Source organism: Canis aureus, chromosome X (assembly GCF_053574225.1).
Source record: "Canis aureus isolate CA01 chromosome X, VMU_Caureus_v.1.0, whole genome shotgun sequence".
Taxonomy (NCBI): domain Eukaryota; kingdom Metazoa; phylum Chordata; class Mammalia; order Carnivora; family Canidae; genus Canis; species Canis aureus.
In genome coordinates this window covers 113,627,552-113,652,532 of record NC_135649.1, presented here as the reverse complement: position 1 = coordinate 113,652,532, position 24,981 = coordinate 113,627,552, and the positions used below count along the sequence as shown (strand labels likewise).

Genomic DNA, 24,981 nt, shown 5'->3' with positions numbered 1-24,981 from the left:
AGAAATGAACTTGTATCTCCATTTTCTATCATAAACAAAATCAATTACAAGTGGATACAAGACTCAAAGGCAAACAGGAAACTAAATCCTAAAGAAGAAAATATATGAGAAAAGTATTACAACTTCTGGGTGGGGAGGATTTCTTTAAAAAGATGACAAATGTACAAGCAAAGGAAATACAAGCTCAGTTTAAGTACATTATAATTAAGGGGCAGCCCGGGTGGCTCAGCAGTTTAGCGCCGCCTTCAGCCCAGGGTGTGATCCTAGAGACCCAGGATCAAGTCCTGTGTCAGGCTCCCTGCATGGAGCATGCTTCTCCCTCTGCCTGTGTCTCTCTGCCTCTGTGTGTGTGTGTGTGTGTGTGTGTGTGTCTGTCTGTCTGTCTGTCTCGTGAATAAATAAATAAAATCTTTATTTATTTATTTTTTATTTTTTTCTTTTTTTAAAAAAGAATTTCTGTTCAATAAATAGACTGTAAAAGGTAAAACATAAGCCTCAAATAAGGAGAAGATATTTGCAGTACATATGACTGGCAAGGGATTAATACCCAGAATATAAAGAAAGTCCACAAATCAATGAATAAAAAAAAAAAGAAAAAACCTGTAGGCACTTCAAAAGAAAAGATATTTGAATGAAAATATCCCTGATCTCATTAATAACCTGGGGATACTAATTAAGGATACAACGAGATGGCATTTTATGCCTACCAGATGAGCAGAAATTAAAATGTCTGACAAAGATGATTATTGCTAGAATGTAGAGAACCAAACACTTCTTGAGCTATTAGTAGGTATATAAATTGGTTCCACCACTTTGGAAAACAATGTGGCATCACCTTGTAAAGATATATAGGTATCCTTATTACCCAACAGTTTGATTCCCTGGCCTGTACCCTAGAGAGACTCTTTCTTATCTGACCCTAGAAACATGTGAAAAGTATTCCATGTAGAGTGATTGTAATAACAAGAAAATAGAAACACCACTATTACCACTGACTGGAGAATGGATGAAAAAACTAAAATATATTGATAAACTGGAGCAGAGTACAAAAGAATACCTAATCTGTGCTTCCATTTAAATGACACATGTTAGTAATATTAAGAAGAGCACTGAAAATGAAATACAGTTATACGCATCAATAATGGGGGGACTGTTAAATGTAATACTGATCAAAAAAGCAAGTCACCAAAGAGTGCACACAGTATAATTCTGTTCATAAAATGTCCCAAAACATGTGAAGAAAATAAAATTTTGTTTAGAAATGCATAAAAATTCTGGTAAAAACATCCAACAAAGTAAAGGAATAATGAACACAAAATTCAAGATAGTAGTTATCTCTGGGGGTAGGGTGGGATACAAAAGGGTTCAGGCAAAAAAAAAAAAGAAAAAGAAAGGGTTCAGGCAGGGGCACTTGGGGAACTTCAGAGGTTTGGGTAATATTCTCTTTCTTAAGAAAGATTGGAGGGTACAGGGGTTATTTGATTATTATTTAAACCATATATATTATATACTTTTTATGCCTATGATATATTTAATAATGAGTTATTCTACTGCTGTGCTTTCCAATATGGTAGTCCCTAGACATGTGTGGCTATGTGAAATCAAACTATTTAAAATTAAATAAGATTAGGGCAGCCCGGGTGGCTCAGTGGTTTAGCGCCGCCTTCAGCCCAGGGTGTGATCCTGGAGACGCGGGATCAAGTCCCACGTCGGGCTCCCTGCATGGAGCCTGCTTCTCTCCTCTGCCTGTGTCTCTGCCTCAATCTCTCCCTCTCTCTCTCTCTCTCTCTCTCTGTGTGTGTGTGTGATGACTAAATAAATAAAATCTTTAAAAAATTAAGTAAGATTAAACATTCAATTCCTCAGTTATATGCCACAGTTCAAATTCTCAGTAACCACATGTGGGTGCTAGCTACCATATTGGACGTTGCAGATCATTGGGCAGCACTCTTCTAGGACATTTTTACCTCCTAAGCATTATAGCTTTTATCCACTTTTTATAAAATCAGGCAATTCAATGACTTTCTACAAAAAAAAAAGTCTCCATAGTTCTGTCAATAACAGCAGTAGGAGATGAAGCAAAGATTTACTTCCTATGGATTTTGTTGATCCTCTTGGTTAAAGAAAATTCCATTAACAAATTTGTCAGACTTCATATTCCAGTTCACTTAACTCATCAAATGCCAGCATGAGCCTGATTACTATTCTGCTTCAGGAAGTCAAAGACAGTTTCCATGCAGCTTCTTGTACCAACAAGGTCGTGAGCAGAATTTCATCTGCCAAAAAAATTTCATTGTGTGAAGATTTCCAAAGCTACATATCCTCCAAGGTAGAATTCATAAGTGTAAAATGGTCTTCTAGAATGAGAAGGCACTACAGAGAAAAGAGAAGATCTGCCTTCCTCCCACTTCTTTTTCCAGGGCCTCCCCAAATCAGGTGTTGCTAAACTGAGAGGTTCAGATTCTAGTTCTCTAGTGTGTGTTTTACCCTGTGTGTTAGAAGGTCAAATACATGGGTATATTTCTCTGTTTCCCTTGCCTTCATGGAGCAGAATCTGTCCCTGGGCTCTGGTAGCTTTTCCTTCTTTTCTCTCTCACATACACTTGGATGTTCTAAACCCTGGCCTCACATTCATAATACAGTTTCCGTAAGGGTGGTAAAATTTTGAAAGTGGGGTTTGGAACTGGGGGAGGGATAAGCTCTCCCTGTGCACTTGGGTCAAAGCCGTGGATTTTTATCCAGTTGCCTGGAAAGGTCTGCATTTGGAGTTTTAGACACAAGCTCACTGGAAAAAAAAAAGAAACAATGCCTTTCTTCTTTTGCCATTGTCCATTGTGGGCACAGTGACTTCAGGGACTTCAAGGAGAAGTGAGGGGCTAAACCAAAATCGGATTTAGGTGATACTCTCCTCTTTGCTCAGAACTCCATTTAATGGCACTTAAAGCCCCAACATCACCCCCAGAGATCCTAGGTGAGGATTTGTGACTCAGACTTGAATGGGGAATTAGAAAAGTAGCAGTCACAAGCCTGCCGTTTGCTGTAGTACAACTCTGCTAGGAGCAGACATTCCATTTATTACATGGGTGTTTCCCTCACCTTATGAGTGGTGATCATCCCATCAACAGCAGAGGTGGTGTGGTAGGAAGCAGCGAGCTACCTTCTGTCCTCGCTCAGGGCATGTAGGACATGCCTGTCCATCCTAGCAATGTTACATCTTGAAGCCAAGAATGTTTGCATGGCCTGCTGTCCTGAATCCCTGAAGAGAAAAGACATCCTTAAAAACACTATTTTAATAGTTAAAATTTACTTCTAAAGAAGACTTATTTCATCTGATTGCTCTGCTCACACAATTTGTTGAACCCAAAGCAATGAGTGCCCCTAAATTCATCGCAGATATTCACAGCAGTAACAAGAATTATGATAAAATAATTTCCCATTTACCAATCAAAGTCATCATAATTCCAGATTCTGCAAAGAGGTCTACTTCCTTCTCTTTTACTAATAAGTCTAGGTTTGGGTTTTTTCCCCAATTATTCATTTTGTATTCATTCATTTCATCTGTTTATTTGATAGCATTCATTGTCTAAGTCACTGGTTTCAAATCTGTGCATTATGGGCATTCAGGAATTCTAGGTCCTCTGCAAAAGGACCCCCTCATTTTTTAAAGATTTTTTTCATTTATTTATTCATGAGAGACACACAGAGGCAGAGACATAGGCAGAGGGAGAAGCGGGCTCCCTGTAAGGAGCCTGATGTGGGACTCTATCCCAGGACTCTAGGATCATGCCCTGAACCGAAGGCAGATGTTCAACCACTGAGCCACCCAGGTGCCCCACCAAAGGATCCTTTAATCTCTCTGCTCACCAAGTACAAGTTGCATAATGAATAAAAATAGGTCTTCCTATATATGGACTGCTATTTTCAAATGTCCACAGGTGTTGTGATTAAGAAAATACAAAATCATTTAAAATTGTTTTTGAAACTATAGACATTTTGAGAAAAATAAAATATTTTCTCAACCAACTAAAACTAGAAACACAAGCAAAACTATATGATGATTTGGAGATTTTTCTGATCGTATAAAGAGGTCTTCAAACTCAGTGTTAGGGGCACCCCCGGTGGCGCAGCGGTTTAGCGCCGCCTACAGCCCGGGGTCTGATCCTGGAGACCCAGGATCGAGTCCCGCGTCGGGCTCCCAGCATGGAGCCCGCTTCTCCCTCTGCCTGTGTCTCTGCCTCTCAGTCTCTCTCTCTCTCTGAATAAATAAATTAAAAAAAAACTCAGTGTTAGGAAACTCTGGTCTGAGTCATGCAGAGTTGAATCCTCTCTCACTGTGAATTAATGTCTGCCAACAGACTTTCCAAATCCTTAAGCAACAGGACCCACTGCTAATCAGTGACTATGTAGGTTAGAATAGTGCTAGAGCAGATCCTGGGACAGATACCTGGGATATTAACAAAGGAAAATGAGCAAAACCCTCTCACACAAAGAAAGAAATAACCCTTTTGCTTATCCAAAGTGAATGTTCCCTTCCTTTCTGAAAAATCCTACAATACCACAATTTCTTTCCAAACATAAGGACATAATAGGACCCAGAGAACATGGAGGAAAAGTCAGGGGATCCCAGGCATATAGCCATTCAGTCTCACCCAAGCATTCCATTGTCCTGCTTTTGCCTCCCGAGGTGTTCCTGGATGGAAGCAGTGCCCAGCACCCTCACCTTTTAAATAAGCCTCTGCTTCTTCTCGAGCGCCTCATCTGCCTGGGATTCAAGCACTAGAAGGATGGGTAGCCAGCTACGATTCCTGCAGGGGCTGCATGTGCAATGTGCCAATTCTCTGCAGTTCCAGTTAAATGGCCAACATGATCTCTTCTTCAGTCAGCTGCAACCGAAGTCTGGGGGGGCCGCTTGGGGATAAAAACTGGGGATGCAGCTGGGCTCCAGTCCCAAGGTCAACTGATAAGATGTGAGGACTCATTCACTTCTAGTGAATGTTTGTTCCTTTTTTTGCAAACTCGTTGGAAAAGAACAGTTAAAAGTATCATATGATATGTATCTTTTGCTTAAAGTTTGAACAGCAGGGATGCACAGTTCTCCAAAGAGATCCTTTTGTATCACAATCTCCTTTAGCTCAGTTCCAAGTCCACCCTTTGTACCTCAGATTTTGGTTCATCAACTTGCAAAATGCATGTTCTTGGTAATAACTGGGAGTGGGGAGGGTGAATCAGAGAATCTTCATGTCTGGACGAAACAAAGAAACGACAGAAATCCTGTATCCCTGATGCTAAATCAGTAGTCTCGGCTTCCTGTGGAAGAAAACACACCTTGAAAAGGGGCTGGGGAGACTGTGGAGAAGTGGAAGGAGAGTACATGGGGAAATAATCAAACTTCATAACCTTCTATTGCCTACCCTGGATTCGGTGGACATTGTATAAGGCTAGTTTATTATACTACCAAATTGGCATAATGATAGCCAGCTTCAGCACGAAGCACACACTCTGCACATAATAAGTACCCAATAAATATTTATTAACAGCATCTGACCAATTGGAGACCAATTTTAAAGTCTGCTTCTGTCTTCTTTGCCAGTTTGCATCTACTTGATTTCAGCTCTCAGAATTCCTTTAACTAGGCTCAAGCCCAAGATTATAGTTGGAATTACTCTCAAACTTGCTCATTTTGCCCTAGTATCATGCTCAGAAAATACTATCTTTCCTGGGGGAAATACACCACAAATAGCTTTGCCTGTTTTTGCCTCGTGTTTCTGAATGTAATTTTTTAAAACATTAATTGTAAAGTATTTTTAAAAACTGTCATAAAAATTACCTTACCATGTGCATTTCCTCCGAAGTAGCTCAAAACTGGGACTGTATTATTATTATTTTTTACCTACACTTCATAATAATATTTTACCACCTATGGTTGTAAAAGGAGGGCCACACACTCTCCTGGAAGCTGGCAGTCTTACAGTCTTGTCATGGCTATTACTGGAGCCATTTTAGGTCATCCCTGTTTAGGTTAGGGAAGTCTGGTCCTGAAAGGCTAATACATCAACACTGGGTACAAATCTGAAAATATTGGGAGAGGCCGCTCACTTCCTCTTCCCAACTTTTAAAATCAGCTTCGGGGAACCTCCACACAGTTTTCCAGTGGCTGCATCAGTTCCCATTCCCACCAACAGTGCAGGAGGGTTCCCCTTTCTCCACATCCTCTCCAACATTTGTGGTTTCCTGCCTTGTTAATTTTCCCCATTCTCACTGGTGTGAGGTGGGATCTCATGGTGGTTTTGCTTTGTATTTCCCTGATGGCAAGTGATGCGGAGCATTTTCTCACATGCTTGTTGGCCGCGTCTCTGTCTTCCTCTGTGAGATTTCTGTTTATGTCTTTTGCCCATTTCATGATTGGATTGTTTGTTTCTTTGCTGTTGAGTTTAATAAGTTCTTTATAGATCTTGGAAACTAGCCCTTTATCTGATACGTCATTTGCAAATATCTTCTCCCATTCTGTAGGTTGTCTTTGAGTTTTGTTGACTGTATCCTTTGCTGTGCAAAAGCTTCTTATCTTGATGAAGTCCCAATAGTTCATTTTTGCTTTTGTTTCTCTTGCCTTCGTGGATGTATCTTGCAAGAAGTTACTGTGGCCAAGTTCAGAAAGGGTGTTGCCTGTGTTCTCCTCTAGGATTTTGATGGAATCTTGTCTCACATTTAGATCTTTCATCCATTTTGAGTTTATCTTTGTGTATGGTGCAAGAGAGTGGTCTAGTTTCATTCTTCTGTATGTGGATGTCCAATTTCCCAGCACCATTTATTGAAGAGACTGTCTTTCTTCCAGTAGATAGTCTTTCCTCCTTTATCGAATATTAGTTGACCATAAAGTTGAGGGTCCACTTCTGGATTCTCTATTCTGTTCCACTGATCTATGTGTCTGTTTTTGTGCCAGTACCACACAGTCTTGATGACAACAGCTTTGTAGTACAACCTGATTTCTGGCATTGTGATGCACCCAGCTATGGTTTTCTTTTTTAAAATTCCCCTGGCTATTCGGGGTCTTTTCTGATTCCACACATATCTTAAAATAATTTGTTCCAACTCTCTGAAGAAAGTCCATGGTATTTTGATAGGGATTGCATTAAACTGTGTGGAGGTTCCTCAAAGAGTTAAAAATAGATCTGCCCTACGACCCAGCAATTGCGCTGCTGGGGATTTACCCCAAAGATACAGATGCAATGAAACACCGGGACACCTGCACCCCGATGTTTATAGCAGCAATGTCCACAATAGCCAAACTGTGGAAGGAGCCTCGGTGTCCATCGAAAGATGAATGGATAAAGAAGATGTGGTTCATGTATACAATGGAATATTCCTCAGCCATAGAAACGACAAATACCCACCATTTGCTTCGACGTGGATGGAACTGGAGGGTATTATGCTGAGTGAAATAAGTCAATCGGAGAAGAACAAACATTACATGGTCTCATTCATTTGGGGAATATAAAAATAATGAAAGGGAATAAAGGGGAAAGGAGAAAAAATGAGTGGGAAATATCAGGGAGGGAGACAGAACATGAGAGACTCCTAACTCTGGGAAATGAACAAGGGGTAGTGGAAGGGGAGGTGGGGGGGGGACAGGGTGACGGGGTGATGGGCACTGAGGGGGGCACTTGATGGGATGAGCACTGGGTGTTATTCTATATGTTGGCAAATTGAACACCAATAAAAAATAAATTTATAAAAAAATCAGCTTCGGGATAAGTGTAAATCACTAATTGGTGGCTCTTAGACTTTGGGATGCATAAGAATCCCTTGGAAAGCTTGTTAAGATACAGATTCCTGTGTCTACCTCCAGAGACCTCATTTAGGAGGGGCTGCCTGAACCTCGGGATTTCTAGCAAGCTCCCAGTTGATGCTGAGGCTGCCATTCTGCAGGCCACACTTTGAGGAGCATTATTCTAATGACCTGGATGAGTTAATGAAGCTGTTTAAAACGCCTGATGTCCTCCTAGAGGATTATGTATGGGTTCGAGTAATCCTGCCTAATAAGTGAAGATGGATGTCAATACATGGGCATCTTTAGACTTAAGCTCTGGCTATACCAGAAATAGTATGTTTTGAGACCAGCTCCAGTTAGACAAATGTGTTGTCATAGCTGATCACCAGGACTCGTGCCTTACCAATTCTGTTGTTAAGGCAGCCTGAGAAGTGTGTGTACATCAGGGGGAAGCCTGTCTCACTACTTTGGGGAATACAGGGTCAAATGAAATTTGAGGTAATTCCAGGAACACTGTGGAAAAGGGAGAAAGCACCCAAGTAGATCCACTTATCTTCTATGATAGCAGTTTAAAAGACCATAGCCCAAAGGGCATGGGTGAGTTTGTCTCCTTGGGAAGCAAAATGGGTTGACAGAAGATGGGTGTGGATGTATTTTCAATTAATTCAAACGAGTTTTCCTGCACACTTGAATTTTGTAGGAGCTTATCACACAGAACAGCAGGTTCTCAACAAATCGGGAGGCATGATTCAAAGAAGAGGTGTCCTTGAGTGTTGTCAAGATGCATTCATAGCCTCTGGAGTCCTCATGCTGTTAATGCTCTATTTATCTGCTCTGCTGTCTATAAGACCAACAGAAAGCATATTCTCTGAGGAAAATGCTAAAATTCAGTTCAAGGTATGGAGTCTTCCTCTGTTTGGCTTATCTCATTTAGGATAATACCCCAGGTCTATCCATATTATCACAAATGGCAAGATTTTATTCTTTTTATGACCGAGTAATAGTCCATTGTGTGTCTATATATATCACCTCTTCTTTATCCATTCATCTTTTGATGGGTGCTCAGCTTGCTTCCATATCTATTGTAAATAATGCTGCAGTAAACATAGAGGTGCATATATCTTTCTGAATTACTGTTTTTGCTTCCTTTGAATAATTGCCCAGCAGTGGAACAACTGCATCATATGATATTCCTACGTTTAGTTTTTTGAGGAAACTCCATACCGTATTGCACAGTGGCTGCACCAATTTACATCCCCACCAACAGCGCACAGAGGTACCCTTTTCTCCACATCCTCCCCAACAAACTTGCTATCTCTTCCCTTTTTGATACTAGCCATTCTAACAGGTATGAGGTGATGTTTCATTGTGATTTTGATTTGCATCTTCCTGATGATGAATGACACTGAGCATCTTTTCATACCATATGATTTCACTTATTTGTGGAATTTAAAGAACAAAACAAACCATAATGACAACAAAAAAGAGAGAAACAGGCTCATAAATACAGAGAATAAACTGGTAGTTGCCAAAGGGGGGGAGTGAGGAGATGGGCGAAATGGGTGAAAGAGATGGAGAAGCAGGGCAGCCCGAGTGGCTCAGTGGTTTAGCGCCGCCTTCAGCCCAGGACGTGATCCTGGAGACCCGGGATGGAGTCCCACATTGGGCTCCCTGCATGGAGCCTGCTTCTCCCTCTGTCTGTGTCTCTGCCTCTCTCTCTCTGTGTCTCTCATGAATAAATAAATAAAATCTTAAAAAAAAAAAGAGATGGAGAAGTACAAACTTCCAGGTATAAAATAAGTAAATCACGGGGCTTAAAAGTACAGCATATGGAATATAGTCAATAATACTGTAATACACTAATTGTAGTGAGCATTTTGTAATGTATATAATGTTAAATCCCTGTTGTACCCCTGAAACCAATTTAATATTAGATGTCAACTATATTTCAATTAAAAATTGGAGAAAAAAAATTGGAGAAAAATGGTATGGAGGACTTCTGGATCTGGCTAAAATGGGATAAACACACTTCATTCCATCCTCCCACTGATTACAACCAAAAACCCTGGACAGAATACATAAAGTATCTGAGGATGGCAAATGAACACATGGAAGTATGTTCAACATCATTAGTCACTAGGGAAATGTAAATTAAAACTGCAATAAGATATGACTACACAGCTATCGGAATGGTTTATACAATAACCTAATACCAGGTGCTGTGAGCATTCAGAGCAACTGGAGCTCTTATACATTACTGATGGAAACTCAAAATGGGACAGACATTCTAGAAAATAATTTAACAGTTTAAGGTAAACAAAATACCAAATGCACTAACATTCCTAAGTGATTATCCAAAAGAAATGAAAACTTATATTCACACACAAAGCTGTACGTGAATTTTTATAAAAGCCTTAAAGTGAAAAAAATGTCTTTCAACAGATGAATGAATCAACAAATTGTGATCCAGGGGCACCTGGGTGGCTCAGTCAGTTAAGTGCCTGCCTTTGGCTCAGGTCATGATCCCAGGGTCCTGGGATCAAGCCCCTGCATTGCATTAGGTTCCTTGGTCAGCAGGGAGTCTGCTTTTCCCTCTGCCTCTGCACCCCCACCCCACTTGCGCTCTCTCTCAAATAAATAAATAAATAAATAAATAAATATTTTTCAAAAATCCAAATTATGATCCATAAAATGAAATGCTACTCAATAATAGAGAGGAATAATCTAAGTATATATGAACAACATAGATAAATCACAAATACATTGTGCCAAATGAGAGAAACCAGTCTAAGAAGTTGCATACTGCAATAATGCCATTTATAAGACATTCTGAAAAAGCAAACTATAGAGTGACTAGTGGCTTTTCAGGAAAAAGGGTGGGTAAGGGGTTGACCATAAAGGAACAGCATGAATTTAGGGGAGCTTTTGTGGTTTAATCCAGAGTGTGGTAGTGGTTACATGACACCATGCATTTGTCAAAAGTCACTGAACTTGACACCAAAACAAAAGTGAATTTCACTGTATGTCAACTTAAAAACAAATGAAATAGGGGATCCCTGGGTGGCTCAGTGGTTTAGCGCCTGCCTTTGGCCCAGGGCATAATCCTGGAGTCTTGGGATCAAGTCCCACGTCGGGCTCCCAGCATGGAGCCTGCTTCTCCCTCCTCCTGTGTCTTTGCCTCTCTCTCTCTCTCTCTATGTCTATCATAAATAAATAAATAAATCTTAAAAAAAACAAATGAAATAAAAACAGTATCTGCTAAAGCTGAACATACATACGTTGTAGGGCTCAGCCATTCTTTTTTTTTTTTTTTTTTGGTTTATATCTGAAAGAAATGCACAGTTGTTCACTAAAACACATGTATGAGAATGTAATAATACTATTCTCAACAGTCCAAATTTAAAAACTACCAAAATATCCATCATATTAGAACAGATTAATAGAATGTGGTACAGTCAGTACAATGGAATCTACATGGGAATTAATGCACTGCAACTACACAGAATAACACGGACTACTCTCACAAACATAATGTTGAATTTTAAGAAGCCAAATATAAAAGTGTATATACTAGATGATTTCCTTTATATGAAATTCAAAAGCAGGCAGAAGCTAATTAAGGTGTCAGAAGTCGGGGTAGCATTTACTCTTGATGGTCTAATAATTGAAGAGGGAAAAAGAGGTCTTGTTGGGGTGCTGGTAATATTCTATTTTTGATCTGGGTGCTATTGATAGGGGTGTGTTCAGTTTGGGAGAATTTATCAGACTGTAACCTTATGTAACTTCAGCACACTATGTATGTTATACTTCAATATAATGTGGATGTGTATAGATTTTTCAAGGGATAGGTTCCATAGCTTTCAGCCATTTTGCAAAGGGATTTCTGCCTCAAAACTAAATACAGCCATTGAATTGGAGAACAAAGAGCAGATCTCAAATGGCATGTGGATTGTGGCTTGACCAATAAAGTTTTTTTCTGGATTTTTCTAAATTGAGCAAGGCCTTATTCTACTTAAAGAAATTGGTGATCATGTGACCATCCCCACCCCTGGCTACATTTAAGAAAGCTGTTCTGTGTTTCCCCAGGACTGCAGGGTTTCCCAGGACTAGGCACGCTCACAGCTAAAGCTGGCAAAGTCCTGGGCAGACCAGAACAGAAGTGGAAGAGACCTCTGTTCTGCTTCTTTTTAGAAAAGAGCCAGTTTCAAAGTCACATGTCATTGGAGCCATCAGCCTTTGGGAATCACCTGCCCCCCATTGAAGCACCCAGATGTGTTTCACAGGGAAACAGAATGGGATTTCCAAAAGTTCCTGTATTTGAAGAAAACTACTGTGGGTCAGGGCAGTGTTTAGAAATTCCCAGTGTTCTGAGGGCGAGGGCCATCATAGTACCTGGCCTTTAGTCAACCGTCTGGTGTGATTCTTCCTCTCGTCTTCCAAGTTAGGCGCAGGGACCTGGTTTCCTGCGTCAGCTCAGCTGGCTGCACTTTCAGTAGTGGTTTCAGGACAAGTGATTAAATGAATGCCTTTCAGAGTCCTTGCTGGTGGATCAGATTGAGCCAAAAGCAATCATGTCTCTGTACAGTGAGTTCCCTAATACCCAGAGAGAAGGCACAAATGGCCTAGTAGCCCTTGAGAGTTTTCAGTGTAAGATGGCTTCTCTCTCTCTAGGGTTGTGACTTGTGATGCTTTCCTTTTATGCTTGGTGAACAGCACTTAAAAATATTCAGTATGGGACACCTGGATGGCTCAGTGGTTGAGCATCTGCCTTTGGCTCAGGTTATGATCCCGGGGTCCTGAGATTGAGTTCTACATCAGGCTTCCCATAGGGAGCCTGCTTCTCCCTCTGCCTTGTCTCTGCCTCTCTCTCTGTCTCTTATGAATAAATAGATACAGTATAAGGTAATTAAAACTTGTCTACCCCTCTTTTTTAAAAAAAGATTTTATTTATTCATGAGAGACACTGAGAGAAAGAGAGGGCTCCTGCATGGAGCCCAATGTGGGACTCGATCCTGGGTCTCCAGGATCAGGCCCCGGGCTGAAGGCAGCGCTAAACCGCTGAGCTACCCGGGCTGCCCAGCTTTTTTTTTTTTTTTTTAATAGGAGGTATCTTTGCCTTGTGTAGTAATCATGCTGTTTGCACTTGTGATTAACGAGTGGCCCTGGCATGGAGTGGAGGAACACATGAAGTGGCTGGATTCTCCAGACATTGCTGAAACTCATAAGGCAGGCTGGTGGACAAGATGTTTTACTTTCTAACCTGGTTTAAAATTCCCTCCAAAGGAACACATCTATTTTTGTTAGGTAATACAGGGTCCTACCTCTAGCTTCTAGAAAAGCCATCATGATTGGTATGAGAGCTAGAAAAAGGGAAGGGAAAGAGACAGGGAGGGAGAGTGAAGAGAGAGCGAGAGAGAGAGAGAGAGAAAGGAAAGTGCTATTGATAACAAGTTTGTTGAACACAGAGTACTTATGAAATTGCTGAATATATATTATAATACATATATATGGTCTAGAGAGAGAGAAAAAGAGAAAGATATAGATATATGACCATGTATGTCTATATCTATGTTATCATTACACATGTATACATAATGATCTTTATGTATATGTGTCCATTATATCCTTATCTAATCCTCTCAACAACTTTTGAGTGTATTATCTGTTTTATAGAAAGAATCTAAGATTGCAAGAGATGAGTAATTTGCCTCAAGCATGCACAGAAAACAGAAGAGAAAGGACTTGGACTCCATTCTTCTTGATGCCTAGTGATGCCTCAGGGACTCCATGACCACTGTGGGCCTGGGAAATAAAACAGTCCATTTTTACAAAAGGATAACTTGAGCTGGCGATTCTCAGGATAATTTTGTTTCGGATCATCCAAGAGAACTATGAAGAAAAAAAAAACACATTTTAAAGGCAGAAGTTTGTGAGCCTCTAGGTTCACGGCAATGAAGAATGCCACGTTATGTGAGGGAAGGAAAAATAAAGCAGCAGGAGGGAAATGCAAGGTCTGCCCAGGGTAATTGTGAGGGGGCAAAAGCATGCTCCGATTGCCGGGGTGAGAGAAGTTCTTGAACCCTAGACGAGGCATGTTGGCTCAGGTAACCCCAAATTCTACCTTAGCATCAATGGAAGAGATTAAAACCCAGATGAAGCTATTTTTATAATTCATGGCACCATATACCTTGTGTCTTGAGATTTCAATTCCTTGGAGTGACAGACTTCTTTAAGTAAGACTAGCCAAATTAGTGCTGAGTAGATGCCACATATGTGGATTGACCTCAGACCAAGTAGCTCAGATTGTTTTGTAACACTTTGGTACATTTCTTCTCCATTTTCAATGCATTTGTCACAACTTTCTGTCCTTGAGGTAATCGTATAAACACAGTTATCTTGGCCAGGAGGCAAGCAGAGAACCAGCTATTATTGCGTTTGCTTTAGAATCTTGGAAATCAGGGATTTAGCTGGTCCTGCTTTCCCACATTGTCTTTGTGCTGGCACCATGTTATTTTCAATCCGATGTATTTCCCAGGTGCGTTGATTCCAAGGAATTCAAACTGTTTTCTGGATTCTTGATTAATGCTTACGATCCATGCCCGAGGGACCCACTGTCACATGTCAGGCCCATTTTACAGATGGAGGATTTGAGCAGCTTAATAAAAGACACGCCAGTCACAGCCTCAAAGGAATGAGCATCCAGCCCAACCGTGACCCCAAACTCACTGATTCCCAGCTATTGCTCTCATTATTAAGGAATGTGGCTTCTCCAGTTTCTACTCTGGTGCTGGTCTTCAGCTGGTTACTAGGCAACTTGCGCTATCAGCCTGGGCGCAAAACACCAAAGCATCAAAGTCCTAGAAAAATGAGGCAAATCTTCTCATTGTATGTATGTGAAATTTAGGCTAGCATCATGCCATTCCAGCCAGCACTGGCCAGGAAAAAACAAAAAGCTTTGAAGAGCAACCAAACACTGCGCATCTGATGAATTGGGTTAATTTTAGGCTGATAATTATTACAGGTGTCTCAGAGAGCAGAAGAGGAAAACTAAAACACAGCCACTCGCCCTGCAGAGCTTAGAGCCCAAGGCACTCAAATAAATACTTGTACCACATGGAAGGATGATGGAAGGGGGATGACGAGGGGTCGAGATAGAAGAGAGAAATCATCTGATAACCAGGGTGCCTTGATCTTAGCTTTCTCAGAGCTGGCATGGTGATTTCAAAACAGGAGAGCAAAAAGGTAGAGGTGGAGAGCAAATGACCCCAGCTACTCATTTCCAAAGCATGAAAAAGAATTCCTCATAGCAGTGAGAGGAGGAGAGCAAGCTTTGTGTAGTTGCCTATAATGCTCAGCACGTGGGTCCGCGTGGGCCTGGGCATGTGAAGCGGGTTTTGTTCCTGACGACAGAGAAGGGGGTGAGACGCGGGCTGGGCTTTGCAAACAACAGCAGAGCCACGTGGCACCTGCACAGTCCTCAGGCGCAGTGAGGGAGTGGCAGACGGTGCCTCCAGCTTCCCCTTGGGCACAAGATGTGTTGCCGGGGGCATTTTCGCCCCACTCTGTTTAACGGGGTGGAGGTGGGGGGGTGTTTTGACCAGACCCGAAAAGTAAGCAGCTCAGATTTTCTTAGTTTTTAAAAATGTCACTACTATGATTAGAAATCATCGTGTGGGTCACGTCTTGGAGATGTACTTCACACCCTGCCCCGCGGGGCCCCCCCACCCCATCCAGCTCACAGTTAGGCAGAGGCCTCCTCAAATTGTATCCCTCCCTCACCCTCTGATTGGTGCTGCTGGGTGGGGGGGCGCTCTGACCCAGCAATTTCACCCTGAGGGCAGAGCCACCAGGAGGGACACATGGGGTGCACAGCTCTAAGCTAAACGCCAGCCAACAGCGTTCTCATTTCTTCAGAGTTCCAGCCAGTGCGATCAGCTTTCTTTTATTTATTTATTTTTACGATTTCTCATGTAAATTCAATTAGCCAATATCTAGCACGTCATTAGTTTCATATGTAGCATCCAATGATTTATCAACAGGCCTTAAAAAGAGAAGAATTTATGTAAATATTGGAAGTCATATTATCTTGATGTGCACATGGTATGACGGCTTCTTAGGAAACCTAATAGGTGCAATTAAAAAGTAGATTAGAGGATCACAAGTAAAATAATTTAGTAACATACAAGGTACCAGGGGAAATATTTTAGAAATCAATTCATTTACTAGTAGAAAGCAGAGAGAAATGGAAATGGGGGGACGTGGGGAATCACACACACACATCCTATGAACAATGGAGACAAAAACTACAAAACAGGAAAAAAATTAGCAAAGAAAGTATAAGATTTACTTGAGAGCTATTTATGTTATTGAGGGACATAAAACAAGACCCAAATAAATGTAGAGATAGATCCTGCTCCTAGATAGGAAGTCTTGATATAATAAATATGCTAATCCCTTTCAAATAAATATATCAGTTTCATGTAGTTTCCATCAGAAACACGATGGACTTCCTTTTTTAAATGGGAAATAATAACTTAAGAAAATATAAGAAAACAATGTATGCAAAATTGTCAAGAATGTTTTTGAAAACGTAGAAAATAAGGAGAGATTTATCCTCTCTGCTATTAAAATTAAAAACTACTGTGTTCCAGAATCTTTGTCATAGCATCTGCTTCTGGGGAACCCAACATGACACAGTTATGATCAGTCTGTCACTCAACCATATATTAATGGGGATGTTAGAATCCAATTTCAACAGTGAGGTTTTTATCCAGATAAAGGAGCACAAAAAGGAAGTGGGTTTAAGGTTTCTAGAGCTGCACATTATGGCCAGTTGGGTCTCAGGTGGGCTACGGATCCAGAAAGCAGTCTTCACAATCCCTTTCTCATTGTCTTATGCCTTTGGGCTTTGCTTTTTAAACATTTGCCTTTGTGACCTGGTCCTCTTTCTCGGCCAGATCAATTTGGCTCATTTCTCATCCAGCACAACTCCTTCCTGTTTTACTTGTAATTCTGTTACTTGGCACCCCTCCCAGTGCTTTGTTCTGGCTTGGCCACCTTTATGCTCCACTTGGCTTTGGCCCAAGATCCAGCACTTTTTCCTCCCTCGCTCCATCCTTGCAGGCAGTTCCAGAATTCCAGATTTAGTCATAGCCTCATTTGCAACTATACTCCTCCCTCCCCGGGAGAACACCGCCTCCAGTGGATTATGACAAGTGGCTAGACTCTGAATGATCTGGAGTCTGGGGCCATGTCTTATTTATCAGCCAGGCATTGAGAGTGTAGTTGTATTAGTTTGCTTAGGCTGCCATAACAGAGTAGTACAGTCTAAGTGGCTTAAACAACAGAAATTTATTTCCCCATAAATAAATAAATTTATTTATTTTTTAGTTCTGAAAGCCAGAAGTCTAAGATCGAGGTGTCAGCAGGGTTGGTTCCTTCTGAGGGCCTCTGTTCTTGTGGCTTGTGGATGGTCATCTTCTCCTTGTGTCTTCACATTGTCTTTCTTTTGTGCATGTCACAGTGTCCTAATCTCCTCTTCTTATAAGGACACCAGTCATTTTGGACCATGGCCAACCCCAATGATCTCATTTGTCCTTAATTCCTTAATCACCTCTTTAAAAACCCTGTCTCCAATACATTACATTCTAAGGTACTCAAGGGTAGGACTTTATCATATGAGTTTTGTGGGAGCACAATTCAGCTAATAACAATGGTTAAGCTATCTGGGTTCAAATATGTATTCACTGCTTCCTAGTTGAGGGATTTTGAGCAAGTTCTTTCATTTCTTTGGGCCTCAGTTACCCTCTCTGAAAAATGGAGAAAATAAGCGTCTGCCTCCTAGGACTGTTGTGAGGATAAAATAAAATAATACATGTAAAGCGTCTGGTTCACTGTAAGAACTCAGTAAAGGCTAGCTGTTTTTGGCATCTTTTTTAAAAAATTTATTTATGATAGTCACACAGAGAGAGAGAGAGAGGCAGAGACACAGGCAGAGGGAGAAGCAGGCTCCGTGCATGGGAGCCCGACGTGGGACTCAATCCCGGGTCTCCAGGATCGCGCCCTGGGCCAAAGGCAGGCGCCAAACCGCTGCGCCACCCAGGGATCCCTGTTTTTGGCATCTTTGAGGCCTCAGCACCAGCGCTGAATTCATTACGAATACACATACAATTTTGTATACATAAAAATATGCAGATGTGAGGTTTTTGTTCTCTTGCTCATTTGCCCAATAAGCATTTCTTGAGCACTTATCATATATCGTAGATTCTTGTTATTTGCAGTAGTGATGTTCTATGAAGTTACCTTGAATACCAATTTAGCAAATACTGCAACATTGCTCTAGGGAAAATACAGACTTAGGTTCCTGAGAGTCTCTGATCATGACATTTTTGTTAACTGACCAGTACATAACTTTGTCTTATGTATATTTCTGTTTCAATATACATTGTTGGTTCATCAATATTGAACTCATGGCCACCATCATTTATAAGTCATGCCTGAACAAAGCTCATTGCACACATGTGTTTTCTCTATAAAGCACATCACAGCCTTCTTGTGTTTGGCAACACTAGACAATACCTCAGCATTATATTTGGAAGCCATTTTAAACAGTGAAATCACCAAAAAAAGCACAAAAATTTTAAGATCGTGCCACTAAGTTGGCTGGCAAATGTACACTTGTTCATAGTGTTAGAGCTAAAAACCAAGTAGGTGAAACTTTGTCTCATGTAACTTCAGCTGGAAGTATGCATGCGCTTTGGGAGATCCAAAATTTTCTGTTGCCTTTCATATGTCCACAAATGACCATGAAAGCTCTGCGGATATTGATTTTGGGTTTACAAACAAATTTTAGTGAATTTGCAAATATGGAACCTGCAAATAATGAGAACTAAGTATAGGTCAGGCACTGTATCAGATTCCAGGTCACCACTGTGTAACAGGGGGCAGAATGTTAGGGTGGCAAAAGAGGGGTTAACGAATGACCTGCTGACTTAAGGAATTTGCAGGAATGATTGGGTTCCTTGAAGCCTCTGGGAAGGAAGAGGATTCCAAGCATCTGCCTCCTGAAGAAGTTCTACCATCATTTCATTTGCTGAACGATAAGTATCTTTTTCCGGAGGGTACCACAATCAGAGTAAGATCTGACTGAATTCCAACCTGAGTTACGTAGTGTGGCAGCAGTTCCCTGTGTGTCCTGTGTCTCCTGGGAAATGCCTGAATGTGACTAACATGGGTCTTGCATTCTCCCTTCTATTCAAACAGTTCCTGGCTGCTACACTTTTCCTCTCCAGTGTGGCGGTGGCTCGCCCTATTTCAATGCTCTCTGCGATGCCAAAGCCCATGTTCTGTAAGGAGGCAGCATGGGGGGCAGTGGACACATCTCTGATTTGGGATTTACATGGTTCTGTTCTACTCCCCACTCTGCCACTGAGCTTTAAACTCAGTTTAGGGATTCTAAACTTAGGCTACGTATGGGAACCACCTGGGGCGGGGGTGGGGGGGAGCTTTTTTTTTTTAAAGAAAAAAAAAACATCAATGCCAGGTTCCATCCCCAACCAATCAGATGGGCTCTGGAAGGGGGGCACAGGCAGCCCTATTTTCTAAAGTTCCCAGATAGATTTAGTGTACAGCCAGAGTGGACAACCACTACTTTGACCTCCCTGATTCTCACTTTTCTCATATGCAGCAAAAGATGTTGGTATCTGATGAGTCCCAAGATAGTATGCTCTGAGCTACCAACCTAAATTCAATTTCAAAACTACCAGGGTACTTTCCCATCCAGTCTTTTCTTCTACTGATGTAGCTGCTATAGGAAATAGGTTGATTTATGTATTTTCTTTCCCATAGCATGTTTGCAGCACCATTGATGTCTGTCTTCCTTAGTTATAAGTTTAGAAGGAAGTAAAGTGATTTTTTTCCCCTCCAAACAAACACAAAATGAAAAAGACAAAAATATAACTCAGTGTTTACTAATTGGAAAGAAAAGCACCATAATCTTTCACATGCTAGCTGAACTTGAATGCTGCATGGCACGAATTTCAATGCTATCTCATGTCTCTAATCACATCCCTTGAGCACTTAGGCCCGAGTGCCATTGCTGCAGCTGGAGAGAGCAGGACAGACACAGAGTTCAGCCAAACCAGTTCTTTTCTGTTTGTTTTTGAAAAGAACATGTCTGGAACTCTGAAAAACAGTTCAGATCAGAATCTACGAAGTAAGCCTAGAATAGATTTGAGTGGGCAGATGAGCAGAGCAGAGGCCACAAGGCTCTCCCCACAGGCCAAATGCTGAGTTGAGTAACAGGAACACTTTGGCAGAGTTCTCCTCAAATGAGACACTAAAATTCCACGCTTGAGTTACTTAACAAAACCTTCACTGGATGATATGTAGCAAGTCTTTTGAAGGTAAAACTAAGTGGTAGGAAAAATTTAGATACACTGATTAGCAGTGGTCTAAAGAGACTCTTTCTAGCTGTTTGATAAATGGAGTTTTAAAAAGTTATCGCCTGCTAATTTGATAGGTCTGGGAACTCATTTCACATACTGCACGGAGGATCAGATGTGTAGTTGACCTCCACCAGTCAAAATACAAATTTGCTAAAGTGTCAGCAGTGAAGAGAAAAGATGATGGAAAGAAACTGACAGAAGTCTGAATTTGGGTCTCGGAACTTCCAGAATATACCAAAAGTTTGGCAGGATTGATCTGGAAAGTAGCCAGCAGTTATTAGAATTCACATGGAGGGCAGGTGACACATGGTGACATAAACAACTTCATGTGATCAGATCTCAGAGGGGGAAAAAAATGAAGGCTAGATAGAGGGTGCTCTCCATGGTGGAAAGAAGCAAACAGATGGAATGCTTCTGCACAGGTTATTAATCAGAAACAATGGCGTCAAGAAGCAAAAATGAGGAGGCCAGGCTCAAAGATTAGGATTCAAAGGTTGAAGGACTCTGAGAATCTAAACTGAGATGGAAACTTAGTTAGGAATCCTGGGTACTTAATAAGGAAAGATCCGGGCCTTGGGGCTTCCTGAGAGAGTGTCCTGCTTGGTCTGGGCCTCTTCCAATTTTAGCACCCGAAATCCTATACCCAGAGCAACCTCTCAGACCCGGGACAACAGAGGTGGCAGATGACCCCATGGCTGTATAATCCTGAGCCAAGACCAGATATTTTCTGAGGAAGAGGAGGCTTATTCTAAAGAAGGACACAAAAGGACACAGCTTATTTGAGGGAGAATGTCAGAAAAGGCCTAGGGAATCAAGAGCACTCCTGGTAACCACCATACCTAGCCATGGGATCTTCTAAATGTCCTTTCATCTCTGGAGATTTCCATTTCTTTATGTGTAACATGATTGGGCATTAGAGCAATGACTTTCAATCATTTTTGTTTTCCTCTTTTAAAAGCAGTAGACTTCTTTCTTCAAATGAGATCTTACTCAGAAAGGAATATATACATGAGATAAAGCAGAGCCCCTGGGTTGAAGACAGGTCAGGAGACCTATAAGCCTGATCATTCTGTTGTACACTCAACCCTCCCCCACTCCATGGCCAGCTAGCCTCGGAGGCATCTGCAACAAACCTACACAGTTCTGAAGAACAGATTTTTAAAACCACCAACTGGATGATCTTCAAGTTCTCTCTGGGTCAGAAATCCCATGATGCTTTGGCCATCCGCAACATTATCACTATTTTTCAGAACTGGATTAGCTGCCCCTATTTTCAGAGTCCTGGCCTCAATATCTCTCCCTCTTTCCAACACACACATACACTACTCGGAACACAGGAAACCAGTGTGGTTGGGATTTGCTGACTCTCAAAGTCAAATCATGCATATGAAACATACTGAAATGATCATCTCTAGGTTGTGGGAATGCGAGTGACTGATTTCTTGTAGTGTGTGTTTTCCTGTATTTTCTACAAATTGGATATCATACTTATTCGACCTTGGGCCAAACCCTGAGGCTGGGACATGCTTTGGCCTCATCTACTCCAATTGACCTACCACCTCCCCCTGCTCAGAGACTCTTTTTTCTTGGCTTTTCCCTTTTGCCTTGCATCTCTGCCTTGACAGTGCATTCCTGCCACACACACCCCCGCCAGTTTCTCCTGTATCATTTTCCACCTTGCATTTCTTCCTCCTACTTTAGCTTCCAATGTAGTTTCCATTATTAGCTTTAATGTCCCCTGCTCCCAGGTGACTGATCCAGCCCTAAGTTGCCACACTGTTTCCTATGCATCCCCCTAGGAGCTAATTCCCTGGTGAAGGCTTCTGTTCCTGTAAATGGCTTAGTAATATCATCCTGTGCCCACCTCCCAGCCTTAGGGACTGATCTACCCCCCCCAGTTCTGTCAATCTTATCGGATGTGCTTCCCTTTGAAGAGGGTGTTTTGATAAAGAAGAGACACGTCCTTGAATTTGATGACCCTGGATGGTCCCATGGTCATTTAGTCTCTCTCAAGATAAAGACCCTCCAATTGAGCCTGACACTATAACAAAGGATGTGTTCTCTCTTTGCCATGTACAGTAAAGCTTTATGGATAGGTATTGATAACCCTATCACCTTAAAAGGATTAAGACCACTGAGTTATAGTGAGACTCAGATGGTACACTGGAAGGTGATGGAAGAATCAAGTGACAGCTGTTAATAAAAATATCTTTGGTTGCTTTAGAAAAAAAATGCTTAACCAAAGCAAAACCTTTTATTCAATTTTTTTTTACTGGGGTATCTGCTTATAAGGAACACTTGATAGTCCAGCAACCAACCCAGTTTCAACCATTCCTATCTTTAATTACCTAGTACCTGACTCAGGCCTGACTTGGTTCTCCTGGTCTTTTGCTTCCAGTGTTAATTTATGACCTTGGACTATCAGATCTGATTCTCCTTGATGTCATTCTTCTGTCAATAACCCTGCACATTACAAACTACTCAACTTGTTACTTGCTGATCCTTAAGAAAAGATGGTGACAGATAAATTTGAGTCAGAAAGAAACATTCCACCACTGACTGATTTTGTGACTTTCAGATTATTACCTGAACTCTCTAAACCTCATTTTTAAAAAATCTGTATAACAGGAAAGAAGAGTTACCTCACAGGATTGTTGTGAAGATGAAATTATAACATTTGTAATATAGTTGGCATAATATCTGCTCCTTGAAAAGTGGTAACTATTATTTACATGGAACAGGGCTACTCAAAGTATGCTTCATGGACCAGTGCTAATTGTTCATTACTGGTTTGTGATAGAAAAAATAAGGTACAGAAATTGAGAGTTAGCATTTTAGACTGGTAATTTTCTTAAACAAACAAACAAACAAACAAACAAGTCTTTTCCCAAAGATACTTAGAGAAGCACTGCTATAGATGGAATGGACCCTAACTGGGAAATGTCTGATGTCCAGCTTAGCATATATCACCTGGAAAGACATTCTTAAGAAATATTACATGAGCTCTCCCTTTTCTGCTGGCCAATTACCTTCATGGTTTTGTTAATCCTTGAAAGTTCTCCCGTCACATCACCACATTCATGAAGGACCTCTTTCCCTTTCCTGCTCATCTGTTGGTGTCTGTTAAGGAAACACAAATTAACGTTAACATTTGTTCAAAACATAACTCAGAAAATCTGTTTCAAAAGCACGCAGGATGCATTCCAAAGCCAACTGGCATTTCTGATTTGTTACCCGTGCCATTTCCCAAAGCTGTCAGGGGATAATTAAAAGTCAGAGGGGAAATTTAATCTTTTTATGTTAAGGTATGGTGGCTATAGTAGAAAGAAAGCATTAACATTTTCGGGGGGCGGAGGGGAGAAGTGCTTGATTAAATCTAAAGAAAACAATCAATTCCAGGCGTATGCTGTGGTCACTTTATCCATTAGCTTCAGGACAAGAGCGGCATTTGGAGCAGTCTTTTCAAGGCATTGGCACCAGGCCATTCCTGAAGCACAGAGTCATTATGGAGATATTTAATTAGTGCATTTTGCATGATTGCCTATGGACACAGGAGGGGCAATGTGCCATCTAGCCCGTTTAGGGTCAATTGATGGCTGGAGAGGAGGCCAGTCTGCAAAGTCATGATAAATTCTGGGAGGTTAGGAACTTCATATTGCTTCCATTTTTAATATCTCCCATGCCCGGAATAGGGCCTGGACCATAGTAGACACTCAAAAGAATGCTTGTTGAATGAATAAATGATTTCAAAGTCATCAAAACTAGAATCCCTCTAGGAACCGTGTTCCATTACTGGTTCGGTCCAGCATGCCTGGTCCTAGGAAATGATAGGACCAGAATCCAAACACAGAGCTGTTCAACTCCAGAGTTCAATGCTCATTCTACTACAGCATGTTGCAGAGATGACACCAGAAATAAATGCCATGCCCTCCATAACTGGGGTGGCTCCAGAATGCCCAATCTAAGCCACCCCCTCCCCAGACTCCATGGGGCTGAGTTACCCCTCACTCCTTTCACTCCCCTCTAAAGTTGATACATATAGTGCCTCTTAAGTTTATTACCAGGAAAATAAAATTGGACTCTTCTACTGTCAGTAAAGAAGTCCTCCCCTCCTCTATCATCTGTGGGATGTGTTCTGGCCATGTCTTAAAGAACCCAAGCTGGCCTTTCGGGGTATAAAAGGAGACATTGCTGTAATAGATTGAAGTATAAAGCCAAAGAGGAATCTGGCTGTAAAAATCCACCCCAGGCTCATCTTTATTTATCCTCCCTGGACCAACAGCCTTGGGTACTACATGACCCCTGAGCATCCTTCGCTTGATTTTTTAAAAAATACAATAAAAAACTAACAATGGCATTTAGTTTAAGTAAATATGATAACACTTTCTACGTAAACAGACCTCCTTTCTTTGATCAGCCAAAACAATTTTAAGATGAACTTTGTATTGTGCCCTGAAAGGTACAAAATTCAGACTGTTACATTGAGAGAGCAAAAGACATTCAGACCCATAAACTCAGAGTCTTCTGATTTGTCACCAGTAACTTATATAACTTATGGCTTTATAAAGGGTTATAAGAACTGGATCCAGGAGAAAAATAGGAATGAAAGCATGGGTTAAGATTCAAAGTAAATAAGAAAGGCTTGAAAGGAGAAGAAGCAAATCAAGAAATAATGAACTAAAATTTCAAATCCAGCTCCCTGTTGGTGCCTTTTCCTGGACTACAAGCTATGAGAAGTATGAAGAATGGATTTCTGTGTCATCTTTA

The 24,981-nt window shown here is 41.2% G+C and overlaps 1 protein-coding gene across 7 annotated transcripts in view; it reads right to left on the bottom strand.

Annotated features, from left to right (window-relative positions):
• LOC144308047 (uncharacterized) overlaps positions 1-24,981 on the bottom strand; it is a 404,506-nt gene that overhangs the window by 123,041 nt on the left and 256,484 nt on the right. For all 7 annotated transcript variants that reach the window (XM_077888199.1, XM_077888194.1, XM_077888198.1 and 4 more), the window contains 3 exons: positions 23,244-23,334; positions 4,721-5,307; positions 3,097-3,256 (listed from right to left, as the gene is read on the bottom strand). In XM_077888199.1, coding sequence (XP_077744325.1) covers positions 5,128-5,307; positions 23,244-23,334 — 271 coding nt within the window. In that variant the 3' untranslated portion in view covers positions 3,097-3,256; positions 4,721-5,127. The remainder of the gene's footprint in view (positions 1-3,096; positions 3,257-4,720; positions 5,308-23,243; positions 23,335-24,981) is intronic.